This window comes from Equus asinus, chromosome 1, assembly GCF_041296235.1.
Source record: "Equus asinus isolate D_3611 breed Donkey chromosome 1, EquAss-T2T_v2, whole genome shotgun sequence".
Classification (NCBI taxonomy): Eukaryota; Metazoa; Chordata; class Mammalia; order Perissodactyla; family Equidae; genus Equus; species Equus asinus.
In genome coordinates, this window is record NC_091790.1 from 193037291 (window position 1) to 193051057 (window position 13767).

General features: G+C 48.1%; 1 protein-coding gene across 4 annotated transcripts in view; it reads left to right on the forward strand.

The window, feature by feature from the left end:
• The window catches only part of TBXAS1 (thromboxane A synthase 1), a 161643-nt gene that overhangs the window by 122518 nt on the left and 25358 nt on the right, over positions 1-13767 (forward strand). For all 4 annotated transcript variants that reach the window (XM_014859250.3, XM_070514549.1, XM_070514552.1 and 1 more), the window contains one exon: positions 11002-11093. In XM_014859250.3, coding sequence (XP_014714736.2) covers positions 11002-11093 — 92 coding nt within the window. The remainder of the gene's footprint in view (positions 1-11001; positions 11094-13767) is intronic.

The window sequence follows — 13767 nt, forward strand, 5'->3', positions numbered from 1 at the left end:
GAAAAAAAACAATCCTGCTTCAATAAATCGCATCACAGTGGAGATCTCTATCTCACCAGAAAATTCTCAGCCAGACAATGGCTCATTTATTTCCAACAATATTCAATACAACAGCATTCCAGGCCCACAAAAGGATTTCTACAGGTTCTTGGAGTTGGTTGCAAAGGGATTTAACCTACATAGAAAAGAGAGCTGTTCAATTATAGATTCCCAGGCGTGGGGGAGACCTTTGTAAATAAATTGTGAGGTGGTCTGCGGCAAATGCGGCTGCTTCCCTGGGGAGTGTCTCACCTACGACAAGAGGAGACCAAAGCACCAGGGCCCTGTCCGGGGAGGGTGTTTGGGTAAATATTTGGGTAGAGATTGCTGCTGCTGGAATGGTGAACAGGGCCGGCTATCTGAGGAAACGTCCCCTTCTCCCAGGCCCTCGGGTGATACGTTTTTATAAACATCCAGGCAAGCAGCCCCTAAAGACTCCTGGGCTTTACCAAAGCGTTTCAGATTCATGTGGTCAGCGAGACCGCATGCTAAGCATGGGCGGTAAAGAGGGGGAAGGAAACAGGAGGGCGGCGAGGGGTCTGCAAGCAGCCTTCTAAATTTAACATGCAGTTGCTTTTAAGCCAAGTGGATAAAAAATAAATTCCAGTGCTTAAAGCTCTTATCTTTGTTTACCATTTCCCCAAACAGAAAGTGACCTGGGCTCCGACTTTTAGACTGAATTATCAGTGAGATGCACACAGGAATGAGGGATGGGAATGTGAGGGCTGCGGTGGGGGACTAAATAGAGCAAGTTGATCACTCTCCACCTTCACGTGACATTTACTTGGCCTGGTAGAGTGACCTGGGATCAGCTGATGTCACAGGCTGTCCCTGGGTGGACGGGGGATGGTCCTGATGCATCAGACCATCCCAGATGTGGATGGCACCATGGGGTTGCCCACGTCCATCTCTTGTTGATGAGGGATCCATGAATATCCCACAGCCACCCTTTCAGATGCTCAATAATGGCTTTTGAAAATCTCCAGTGGGCATGGGACTCGCCCAATTCATTAAGTTCTAGTCATTTGAAAATCCTTCCCTATATTGAGTCAAAATCTTTCTCTCTAGGACTTACCGTTGGCCCTGGCGCTGCCCTCAGTAACTATGGAAGCAGCACATCCTTTTCCTTTGTCGTATGCCTGCTGCTCAGACATGTGACGATGCCCTCATCTCTCCCCTTGGTTTGTTCTGTTGTCCACATTCTTGCAGTGTGCTTCATAGAAGTGGCATGTCAGTCCCACCTCACTCCCTCTCTCTCCATCCTCTCTCTGCTCATCCTTTAGCTCCACTGATGCTGACTTTGGCCTCACCTCCCTCCCCTAGCTGACTGAGTCCTTAATCTCCTCGGACGTATCCAGGAGATCGGAGACACTGTCCAGGGACCCTTCCTTCCCACTCTCTCTGCCACCTTTCCCTGGGCAGTCCTTATGGTTCAGGCCTCAGCATCACGCTTCTCTTTCCTACTCCCATCCCAGAGGACTCATCTACCTCTGTGGGCTGAACCGGACACCATTTCCCCCTGGGTCCCCCAACATACCCTGCCAAAGCTGAGCAGCCCACCCAGGTTGGTCTTGTTTTCGTCTTTCTTCTAGCCACGCAGGAATGAAACCTAGAAATTGCTGTTATCTCTTTACTCCCTGAGCTCTTGTATTCAAAGACTGAGCTCCCCTGGCAAGTCTTCCTTTATTACAATGACTCTACATCCAGGCCGCACGTGAGAATCTCCTAGAGAGCTTTTACAACAATACCAATTCTTGAACCCTGATCCAGACCAATCAATTCTGAATATTTTGCAGTGGGGCCCTGGCATCAGTAGGGAGCAGCCAAAGTGGAGAGTCATTGCTTATATTGCTCTCTCAACCTCTTTTTCCGTTCTGACAGCTGACACTGTAGTGGGAGCCCACCACTTTTGCCTGGACTGTTGCAATAGTCTCCTATCTTATTGCCTTATTTCCCAATTCATCCAACTATCTATCCTACATGTCATTGTCAGATCACAAACTACCATTTTCAGTATGTTACCTCTACTCATAAAAAACCTTCAGTGGCTCCCTATTATCATAATAACAAATATTTGAATGAATAAGTAATGGTTTCCCAAGTACATAATAAGTTGTATGGTATGCGACTGTATCTTATCTCCTCTCCCCTCCCCCTTCAACTCTGCTAAGTGCACGTCAGGTACTCAATGCCTATTGGGAGAGAGTGAACAAAAAGAATTTCTCTGCAAATTAAATGCAATGCACTCTCCCCAGTGAGGAAAAAGTGGGCTGGGTGATCTACCCATCATTCACTTAGGGGCTTATGTCTTTAAACCTCATATACAGTCAACTGTGAATGATCCATGCTTATGGAGAGAACAGAATCCTAAATATTGCAAGACAGCAGACAACTCCAAGAATCAAATCTAGTTGATTTTGGAATGTGTTTTATGCTTATGAGTGCTAGTGTCTGAAAATTAGGACAATTTTTTTAAATTAGGTAATTAAATGTGTCTTGTTTCTTCCTACCCAGTCCCCAACATACACACTATAGGAATAAATAACTCTGCTCCCAAAATAATACACTATTTTTCCTCTCGACCTTTCCTGGAATAGAGATGGTAGTTAGATTTCGGCATGTTGGAGGGGGCAGACAGAGGGAAGAGGGGAGGAAACCACAGAGACAGTAAATAGAGGGGCAGGGATGTCAACAAGCTGCTTTTTAACTGATGTGCTGTTAAAATTTTAGGCAGTATATACAACCAATTTGTAAAACTGTTCACAATATCTACTAAAGCTGACCATACACATCCCTCAGGACCCAGCAAGCCCATGCTCAGGTATACACTCAACGGAAATGTGCACATATGTTCACCAAAAGCCACATACAAGAATGCTCGCTCTTATTCAGAAAGGCCCCCAAACTGGGAACAACTCAGTGTCTATCCACAGTTGAAAGGATGCATAGATTGCGGAGCACCACACAATGAGAAGAGACACACCACAACTCCACAGCACACCATGGATGAACCTCAGAGACACAATACTGAACACAAGAAGGCAGATGCAAAAGGCTACGTACTGCATATCCATTTATGGAAAGGTTTTTGTCATTGTTTGTTTCTTTGTGAGAAAGATCAGCCCTGAGTTAACATCTGTGACCAAGCTTCCTCTTTGTGCTTGAGGAAGATTGTCGCTGAGCTAACATCTGTGCCAATCTTCCTCTATTTTATGTGGGATGCCACCACAGCATGGCTTGACAAGCAGAGCTAGGTCTGTGCCTGGGATCCAAACCTGTGAACCTGGGGCCACCAAAGGGGAGCACACGATTTAACCACTACACCACTATGCCACTGGGCTGGCCCCATCCATTTATGGGAAGTTTTAAAAAAGGCAAAAGTCATCTCTTGTGTTATAAGTCAGGACAATGGTTACTCCTGCACAGGCTGCAACTGGAAGGGTTCATGGGGGTGCTTCAAAAGTGCTGGAAGTGTTTTGTGTGTCCATCTGGACGCTGGTTACAGGCGTGCTTACTTCGTGAAAATTCATTAAGCTCTACACTTTTGTTTGTTACATTTTTCTGTATGCATGTTATTCTTCCATAAAATGTACAAAAGGCAAAGAAGGAAGAAAGGCAGGAAGGGAGGGAAGAAAGAGAGAGGGAGGGAGGCCTAGGCAGCACGGCATGATGGAAAACCCTTGGAATTTGAAGATCCGGATTTAGTTCTGATGCTGCCATTTACTAGTTGTGTGACCTTGGACAAGTCATTAACCTCTCTGAATCTCTGTTTGTCTTATCTATAAAATAGGCAACAAACACTGCCCTACCTACCTCACAGTGCAGCTGTGAGGACCAAATGATGTGGTGGATGGAAAAATCCTTGGCAGGCAGCAAGGCACCGCAGGAGGTGAAGTAGCACTATCAGAGATGTCTGAAGACGGGAATCCCCGCAGAGGGTCAGCGCTATCAATAAAGCTCAACCCAGGGCCGTCGGCGGTGTGGGCTGACACCCGTGGCGGGGGGTGGTGAGTGTGTGTGAGTGCACACACAGGCTGGTTTATGTTCTTTCATTACATCTCCTCACCTAATCCCTTAATGGCCTGGGCCTCAGAGAACCAGAGCACCTGGAATAATCCATGTGCTTAAGTGAGATGGGTTCTGTCTCTTTCCTTCTAAAGTGGATATAAATAGATGCTGGATACACTCTCCTAATTACCGTTTCTAAGGTATGGATGCATGTCTATGGTATGCACGTCTAAATCTGCCACATTCTGTAAGCTGGCACGTAAGACTTTCTGGGCATTGGCTAGGCAAGCCAGCGATGTTGATAGAAAGACCCTTCCCCTCCTCGGAACCCCCCCACCCCCTCCCCCGTTGCTTCTCACTCCAAGCCTGAAACAGCTCCCTCAGACACATCTGTGGAATCTCAAAGCTGAAGAGTCGGAGCTGAAAGGAGCTCGGCCGGCACCCCAGTCTAAAGAGCTGGTCAGCGAGGAGCCCAGGCCCCGCTCAGGCCTCGCCCTGGGGACTCAGTGCTCATCTTCCAGATGGGTCCCAAGGGGAGGAGCTCGTCTTCTGGGCTGGTGAGCAAAAAGGCAAGGCGAAGCTTGCCACATTTTCCACAATTTGGCTTCATATTATAGTCTATGTTCCCCAGAGAATGAGCTCAAATGGGAATCTTTATTCTTCCTATGGCTGCGTTGCCCCTGGCTGTCCCTGTGCTAGAAAGCCAGGTCTTAAAGGATTTCAAGTCCCCTGCTTCTAGAGGGCAAGGGCTGACACAACTTAGCCCACTTTATATAATGCCGAGTCCAACGACATGTGGGTGGGCACTTATCAATACTATTCGATGCTGCTGTTGCCACCGCTCGGGAGGAACAAAATTGAAGCCGCCCCCACTTCTGTTTCCTCTAGCAAAATAGGAAAATGTTAATTTTCTTATTAAGTCCCTGAATCTCCAGGAAAATTCTTTTTGAAAGCAATGACACTTTTATTTTCTTTTTCTCATTTATACTCCACATCATATTTGTCACTTTCAGAGAAAATGCGACACAAAAGTCTAAATGTAGCAAAGCGAGATTGATAGGACAGGGTGTATTATTTCCTATTTAGAAGGATTTATCAATAGATTTTCCATAGAGTTCCCTTCACCATCAGGTTTATCTATGGAAGTTAAATATTGCTTTACAGATTCCAAACTATATGATAGAAAGACTAAGAGACCAAGAACCTTAGAAATAAAATTAGAAGTTACTGCCCATCGAAAATCAAATATAGATGAAAAAGTGTCCCTGAAAATTCAGGAAATCTGGATTAAGGATGTAAACCACAAGGCAAAGATTCAGTTTATTTTTTTAATCTCCATTTTTCCCAATATTTAATAGCTAAATATTTACCATTTAATCAATATCTCTCAATATTAAATATGAACATTTACTATTTATTTTCAACTTTGTTACTTATTTTATGAATGAAGTCCCAGCTGAAGTAAATTCTTGAGGATGTCAGAATTGCTGTCTTCCTCGACACGTCCTTACAGCGTAGTTCAGTCCATACAACAGAAGGCCTCATGATGGAATGAGCTTCCTGCCAGCAAATGTGTCCAAACAGAGGCATTATCTGTTTGTCTGGTACCTTCTGGCTTCCAGAGACCGTTCACCTTTACCATCTTGTCGGCCCTGTCCTGTGAGATGGGTGGGGAAATGTCATGACCCCAACTTACAGACCAGGTGACTGTTGACATTGCCTTGGTGACTGGCCTGAGGTCACGGCTGCTGGGCGATGGATCCAGGACAGAAGCCCTGGCTGAACCTGGTGGCTGCCCTGATGACGGCCAAGGTCCGGGAGAGGCTGCAGGGCCTTCCTCATTGGTGGGAGGCAGGAAGGGTGACTTTAAGAGCCATCCCAATTCTAACTCTGAGTAGTTTGGCCTGTGCAACTAGAGCCAGGGCGACCCCTTGGGGATCACTTTCTAACATTATCCTGTGGAAACACAGACACTTCAAGTGCTTCCTGACTTGAAATAAGAGAATATTCTGCTCAGACCCACCCCCCCCCCCCCCGAGTTCTCTTGATGCCCCAGGCCAAGCAGACTTCCAGTTTTTAAAAAAAATCCCAGACGTCATATCATGTCATTTGTATATATATCATTATATATCTCTAAAAGAAAAGGGCTCTTTTCTAAAATATGACCACTATCCCATCCTCATACTAAAACCAAAATGGACCATCATCATTTCCTAAGAGCATCAAATATCCAGTCAAGGTTCAAGGTCCCGTGATTGACTTATAATATTTTTTTTAGATTGGTTTGTTTGAACCAGCATCCAAACAAGCCCACCCACTTTTCACTGGCTTCTTCTTACTCACCATAAAGATCTCAATTCCGACATCACTTCCTCCTCGTGGCTTCCTCATCCCAGATGCCTGTTCTCCCACAGGACCTGTGCTCACCTCTCTGTAACCCTCACCACTCATGTGCATCCTGAGACAGACTGTAGGCTCCAAGAGGGCAAGAAGGGTCTGTGTATCTCAGATTCAGGTCCCCGTGCCTAGCACAGAGTCTGGTCACTGGCACACACCAACTCTCTGTGTGCTGAATGAGTGAGCTCCCAAACAGCGCTATTTTCCCCACTCCGCCTGAGCCCGTGTATAAGACACTCCACATTCAGTAGAAGTTTGCTTAGAGGTCTGTTTCCCCGTAGACCAGAGACCTCATCGGTTTTGGATCCCCAGCATCCAGCCCAGCACCTGACACGCAGGAGGTGTTCCTGGAGGGATTGCTGAAGGAACAGGGACGTTTGGGTTTTCTACTCCAGGTTCTATCTGTGTGACTCTGGGTTCGCAGGCTTTCCGCTGTGGGTCTCAGTTTTCTCATCTCTATAGTGAAGGATTTGGATTCAGCATGTCTAAGGTCCTTTTGGATAGGACTTGTGATTCTGAGTAGGGGCCCAGCCTCGCCGTGGGGTCCCCATTTGCCATACACTTGCTGCCCTCTGCTGGTGGGACTGGCTTAGGACCCCTTCGTCCCCAATTTTCCTAAAAGAACTAAAGGCCGGCAAAACAAGGTCCCAATGGGTGAATGGTCTGTAGCTGGGATGGGGACTTGCATAGAGTTGCCTCTCCTGGGTTCGATTAAAACGTGGAGGGCTGAGCCTCCCTCCACCCCATCTGTCCACACTTCCGTTGGGGAGGTCACAGACAGACAGAAAGACTAACACAGTGGCCTCACTCCCTGACTGCCCATTAGAACCGCCAGGCGGGGGCTTCAAATGAGCAACAGGTGCTCAGGCCCCACCTCAGACCAACAACCGAACCCCGCGTCCAAGCGTCCGCGTATATTAAAAGCCTTCCGGATGCTTCGGGTGCTCGGCCACGCAGAGAACTGCTGGACCAAGCCAATCTTTACATGGGTATCTTGAGCCAAAAGCTTAGAAGCACATTAAAAAGCTCATCCAGGGAAAGAACAAATGAAGACTTCAAGTTCATAATGTAAATTTCCCTTAGCCTATTTTTAAAAGTTTTCTTTCAGATGCTGACAGCTTCCCAGCCACGCAGTCTTGTTTGGGGAACCAATACCATTTACCCGTTAGGGACACTGCTTCCAGATCTGGTTTCTTTTTCTTTTTGAGATATAGTCCTATATTTTGGTGCTCAGTACCACCGTTTCTTATTTTTTTTTTACATTTCTGCATTTGTTAAGACTGCTTTGGTTGCAGATAACAGAATTCAGCTGTTGCTAACTTAGGCCAAAATGAGAACTTGCCGGAAAGGCCCTGAGATGCCAACCGCAGGGCTGTTGCGAGGAGCAGATGGCAAACAGGAACTGGAACCCTAGGGACACCGGGAAACGGTCTCTCTCTGTCCTTTTCCTCTGCTTCTCTCTGCACATCTAATTCATTTCTTCTTTCTCGTGGCCAACTGATGTTTCCTCTCATCAATCCACACGGCAGAATATGGCCACCAGCAGATCATGACACCTGTGTTCAGCTTCGCCTGCTGGAGAAAAATTCCTTTTTCTCTGCCCCAGATCCAAATTTTCAGATCGGTCTCCTCGGGTCAGAGGCCCACTCTCGGGCCAATCAACTGCGGCCTGCAAGGCCGACTACAAAATTTGTTGGGCCCAATGCAAAATGAAAATATGGGGCCTCTAATTCAAAAAGCAGGGGAAAGTGCCATTCACGGTACGTATAGAAGTTCTTCCTTTCTTCCAAGATCTCTTGATTTGTTGTGGTGTTTTTCATTTTCTATTTAATGTCATTCTAGGTAAAGAAAAATCTAAATTTTAAATTGTTGGCGTGAATTTTACCATTCATCTTTAGATCATGCAATGCCAGTTTTAAATGTTAATATCAGAACATTTAGCTCACATGCAGAATCACGGAAATTACACAATTTGTGTTTTGTGACTCGAAGGCCAGAAGAGAGAAGCACAAACCAAGCTATTGAAGATTGGAGGGAAGAAGTGAGGGTGTGCCTCCCTTTGGTGTGGGGATACTGGATGGGCTGGGGGACTCAGTCCTTTACTGGTGCCCAGGGGCCCTGTCCCTCTTGCCACCACCAAACCCATGCACGTGACCCAGCCTGGGGCAGGGTCTAGGGAAGTTGAGCCGGGTGTCTCCCCTTTCCATAGGCCCACCCCCTAAATCCGCAGTAGGATATGACCCTCCCCAAAGATCTTTAAACCTCTGTGCCAGGACACACTCGCTACCTGGACCAGAGGTGGGCAGAGGTTTACCTGGGCCAGTCCCACAACATACACCATGGTGCTGCCAGCCTGGGGCAGGGATGGCCGCCAACATGCTCACCCCAAGACGCTTTGGGGTACATGCATCCTGTCCCTGCCCTCTCTGTGCCTACACCCAGGCCCCCGCCGAGGGTGGATGGCAACCATGGTCAGAGGGCAAGGCTGGCAAAGGGAGGCTGGGATAGGCCCAGGGCACTAGGAACAGGAGAGCAGGCAGCTGAGAACTCATCCTGCGGGGGCAGCCAAGGTGGGACCACGTGTGAGCGAGGCTCCAAGCCCCCAGCACATGCTCCACTGTCCCTTCAGACTCTACTTCCAAAAACACAGACTCAAAGATAAAATGATTAAGACTCTCAAGATGGCAATCACAGAGCGTTAAACCCCAAGCACAGGGCCCTTTTCGCGGACTGCGTGCTGACTGAGCTGGCCCTGCTGGCTGGGGCTGGAGGTAGAAGTGTGGGGTCGGGCAATAACCGTCTGAAGGAACAGTTCCCAGAAATGAAGATGGGAGAGAGTTGGGAAAACCAAAAGTTGTTTTCATTTGTTATTACAAAGGGAAAATACCACCCTTGCCCTCCAAATGCACAGACATTAAACTACATATATTTTCTGCAACTTGACTTTTTTACTCAGCAATGTTTTATGGACATGATTAAATGGCTGCATTATATTGAACGGCTGTACCATAATAGATTAGTTAAAATATTTACCATGGACTTCAAGACGTCATGTGTCCTGGCCCCTGACACCATCCTTTCCCCCTCCACCCCCAACCTCCATCCCCTCTGTCCTTGTTCTCCAGGCACCTGGCCTTGTTATCTTCCTTAAGCAAACTAAGCTCAGCCCCTGACAGGGGCTGTCTGCATGCTCTTGCCAGCATGGTCCCCTCCCTCACCAGGAGGGCTTGCCGAGACCCACCCCAGAGTTTCTGTTCTGTGGTTCGGCCCAAGGATCCGCATTTCCAAGGTGTCCCTGATGTTGCTGATCCAGGGAGCTCTCCTTGAGAACCACTGGTTGGGATCCAACGCCAGTCGGCCACACAGTCAGCTGCAGGCTTGTGAATGGCTCCCTGCAGGCGGAGCAAGACCACAGGGAGCCCATCCACGGAGAGCAAGAGGCTGCAGAAGGGACTACCCTCGAGAGCTGCCCCCTGCTGCTCTGGGAGGGTAGGACGGAAGAGAGCAAATCCCCCCAGATTGAGGACTCCTCTGGGATTAGCATTACCTAATTGAAAAAGACGAGCCTGTCACACCAGCCAATCAGGTAACTCACTCCAGCTCTGTAGGGAGTGGGTGAGAGGCCCTGGGTATTTGGGGAAAGTCCTTCCTCAGGGAAACTGGCAAACAAGCCTCCATAACCCCTCCCTCGGCCATCTCCCCACGGGCGAACCCACATCCTGCTCCCCAGCTCACCAGCAGATAAGTCCCTCCTCCTCTTGCCTCGGGGTGAGGGCCGGAGGGCGACAGTGTCACTCCAGTGGAAGTCGTCCAGGGCATGTTAGGGTCCCCAACACAGAGTACCGTTGTCCCCACACCTTCACCCCCTGGCATCTAATCAATATTTTCCAACTTTTCCTAATGTGATGGGTGAAAAATAGAACCTCATCGTTTTCATCTGTATCCTTCATCCTGACAACTCATACTTCTGTGTTTTGCCTCTTCATCTCCTTTGATCATTTCTCTAACGTGTTTCTTTCCTTACTGATTTATCATAGCTCTTTGGTTTTTTGTTACCATTGATCCTTTATAGACATTGCAAACCTTTTTGTGTTATTTTACTATTTGTCTTTTAACTTGACGATGTACCAATTACTACCTATGAGACCACCTCTCTGAGTCTCAGTTTCCTCCTCTAAGAGATGGGGGAGAGCTGTCTCACTGGTTTGCCAGGAAGATTAAATAAGGTAGTGTCTGTTTGTAGCCTGCGCATCATCAGCCATCAATAAATGCCAGCGCTGTTTTATAACCCAACTTCTCTGTGACACTCAACGACCCCCAAGTCCCAGGCCAGGCCTGCTTGTCTTCAGGAACATAGAACATCGTGAAACTTCAGCGCAACAGAATACGTGCAGTGCTAATCGAAGACAATTGGGGTAGCATCGACTTTCCAATTTGCGGGGTCTCCATTTGAGTGTTTGCTGAAGTCAGAGCAGGACTCTGAAGTTAAGGGAAGAGAGAATGCTGTGTGACTGGGGCTAACCCGACATTCTTCCTTTGTCACCACCCCTCCATCAGACGGCCCCGGAGTACTGCAGCCTCCAGGAAGGACTGCCCTACCTGGACATGGTGATCAGAGAGACCTTGAGGATGTACCCCCCAGCTTTCAGGTATGCACACAGCCCCTGCCCTGCCCTGCACCCCAGGGTCCCTTCAGCATCATTGCTTGGGGGACTTGCTGGTCCTCAGTCTGTCACCACCTATGTTATCACTAATGCTGGACTCAAGCTCCTGGAGGGCAAGGTCTTGGCTTCTTTGTGTCCCCTGGGGCACTGGACATAAGGCCTTCCATATAGTAACCAGAGCAGTAAACATCTGGCCCATTTTCCTATATGTTCACCTTCTCAAGGCGCCACTGGTCTTTTCTTAACATGACCTTCCTCCCCAACCCAAGCCAATCTCTTTGGCCTTCTAGCCATAGATGGCTTCTGCCATTCCCCGTGACCGTTCATTCATTCATTCAGCAACTATTTATTGAGCATCTACTCTGTGCCAAGCACTGAGAAATCAGCCATGTACAAAACAGATAAAACCTCGGCCCATGCAGCTGACAGTCCAGCAGGGGCACCATTCAAGGCCTGGGAGGTTCCTCTCTGCTCTCCAACAGCCCACACCTGCCCATTCTCAGTCCTCTGAATTCCGCCAAGACTCAGCACTCCAGGCATCTGACTTGGCCACGCCTCGCCTCTTCCTCCTTGCCTCTCCTCTCCCAGCACTTTTCGCTCTAACTAACTATGCTTCATTGTCTATTTTTGGACACTTTTCAACTGCTCTGCAACATTTCACCAATGCACATCCAGTCACACCAACCCGTAAGTGCCTCGAGAGCAAGAATCAGCTCTTCTGCTTCCTTCAAACTCCCCTGAAACGAGGCATCCCACAGAGCATGGGATCTGAACTCGGGTCCTTAGAGAGTGAAACAGTGGCCAGATTTCAGGCTCCAGAAACAGAAGCAACACAAAGCACTGAACTGTGTATCATAAATTCCACTCTGCATTTCTATAAATTAATATACCACATAAACCATATGGAGATACTTTTTGCCATTTTACAAGAGAAAATGTGGATGATTTGAAGGTATCTCAAAATTATATACCAAAACAAAAACATCACAGAAAGTGTGACTGTAGATACTGCCCAAAATGTTCAGACCCAGAGCGAATATAGAGAATTCCAGGAGCGTGAGTCAAATTACATCATCTCAGGTCTACACCGTCCTGGTCTCCTGGTCTGGGAGGAGCCGGCGGGGCCAGGGCTTGCGTTGTGGCTCTCCGGACGCCACCAGGAAGCCTGACTGCGGGTGCTCCCAGATTTCCTGGGGAGCTGCAGAGCAAACTGTCATCCAGTCCTTGTTTTTAAATGATTTATAACCAGCTTCCTTCCAAGGGAACTGTGGGCAGCTGCTATACATGTTAAAATGAAGTTCAAAATAAGTCATTCAGTGATAAACAGCACAAAGGCCATCTAAAGGGAAGAAGCCTTCATGGGCCCCCAGAGATGGCCGATAGCTGGGGTCAGGCCCCAGTTGGTGGCTGAGGCTCCTGGCAGAGAGGGAAACCAGCTGAGCCAAGCCATTGTGCTGTCTAGTGGGAGGAAAGTGTAGAAACTGCTCAAAGACACATGCTTTCCTGGATCTAAACTCAATCAAGAATTCACCACATGAGACCTTGTATAGATGACGTGTCGAGTGACAAAGTGGAGAGACTCTTCAACACCAAATGCTGCAGCCAGTTCTCCCTCAGACACTTCATAACCAGCACCGTAGAAAAGGCAGGCCGCGAAGGCACTGCTCTGGGGAAGCAGGAGGCTGGTGATCTCACTCAAGGGCAGACAGAAACTAGAGAACCTGGATGAATTTATTAGAATTCCCTCATGAAGTCACTGTAGTTCCAGTGCTAGATGATGAAGGAATGGGTCTAGACAGAAAGCAAGACAGTCTCGGCCCTGCTTTAGTTTGCTGTGTGACCCTTGGTGAGTTCCGTGCTGTGCTGTGCTGCTGTTTCCTGTGTGTTCAGTGGGCACGCACGCCTGCTCCGCCTGCCCCGCAGAAGCGGTGGAGGAGACTCATGGGAGACAGTGTGTGGACACGCCATACCCTCTAAGCAGCATGCTGTCTAAGGTACGAGGCGAAGAGCAAGGAGTGCCAAGCTCCCAGGCGAACGCAGCTCCAGGATTGGGCAAGCCACGCTCTCCCGGGCCTCACCTCCCTCAGCATCTGCTCCACTGGTATTTTCAATCATATCAGCTGTGCTGATTTTGGTATCAAACAACAGAAGTGAGAGAGGCAAGCCATCAGGATTCTCACCCAGACAGGAGGCCAATTTGCTTCAGCCCACTCATAGGATTTGGGGGGGAATAGAGAGAAAGTGAGGATTTTATTGTTTTATTTTATTTTATTCTATTTTTTATTTTATTCTGTCATGACTTTAATCTCAGAAAAGCCTGTTGGATTCTCCCAAGCCTTGACACAGCTTGACTGACAGTCTTATCCATAAAAGAAAACTCAGAATGGCCCTCGTGGAAACCACAATTCCTGTTGAAGTGTTATTAATGTGAATCAGGATTCGGTGCAGCATAATTCAGCAGATTTTTCTGGTCTTGTATTCAGCCCAGCCACGCACAGAAGGGAAGTGTCTGCCCTTCCCCTTCCGGCTTTCAGGGGGTCTGGCATCCAGGACCAATCTATCCAGCAAAAAATGGGAAAGAAGGGATGTCAGGCCTAGCCTTGGTTGATCCCTTTAGAACTGAGGTTGTGAACTCAGACCCCCCAGCTGCCTGCTCTGA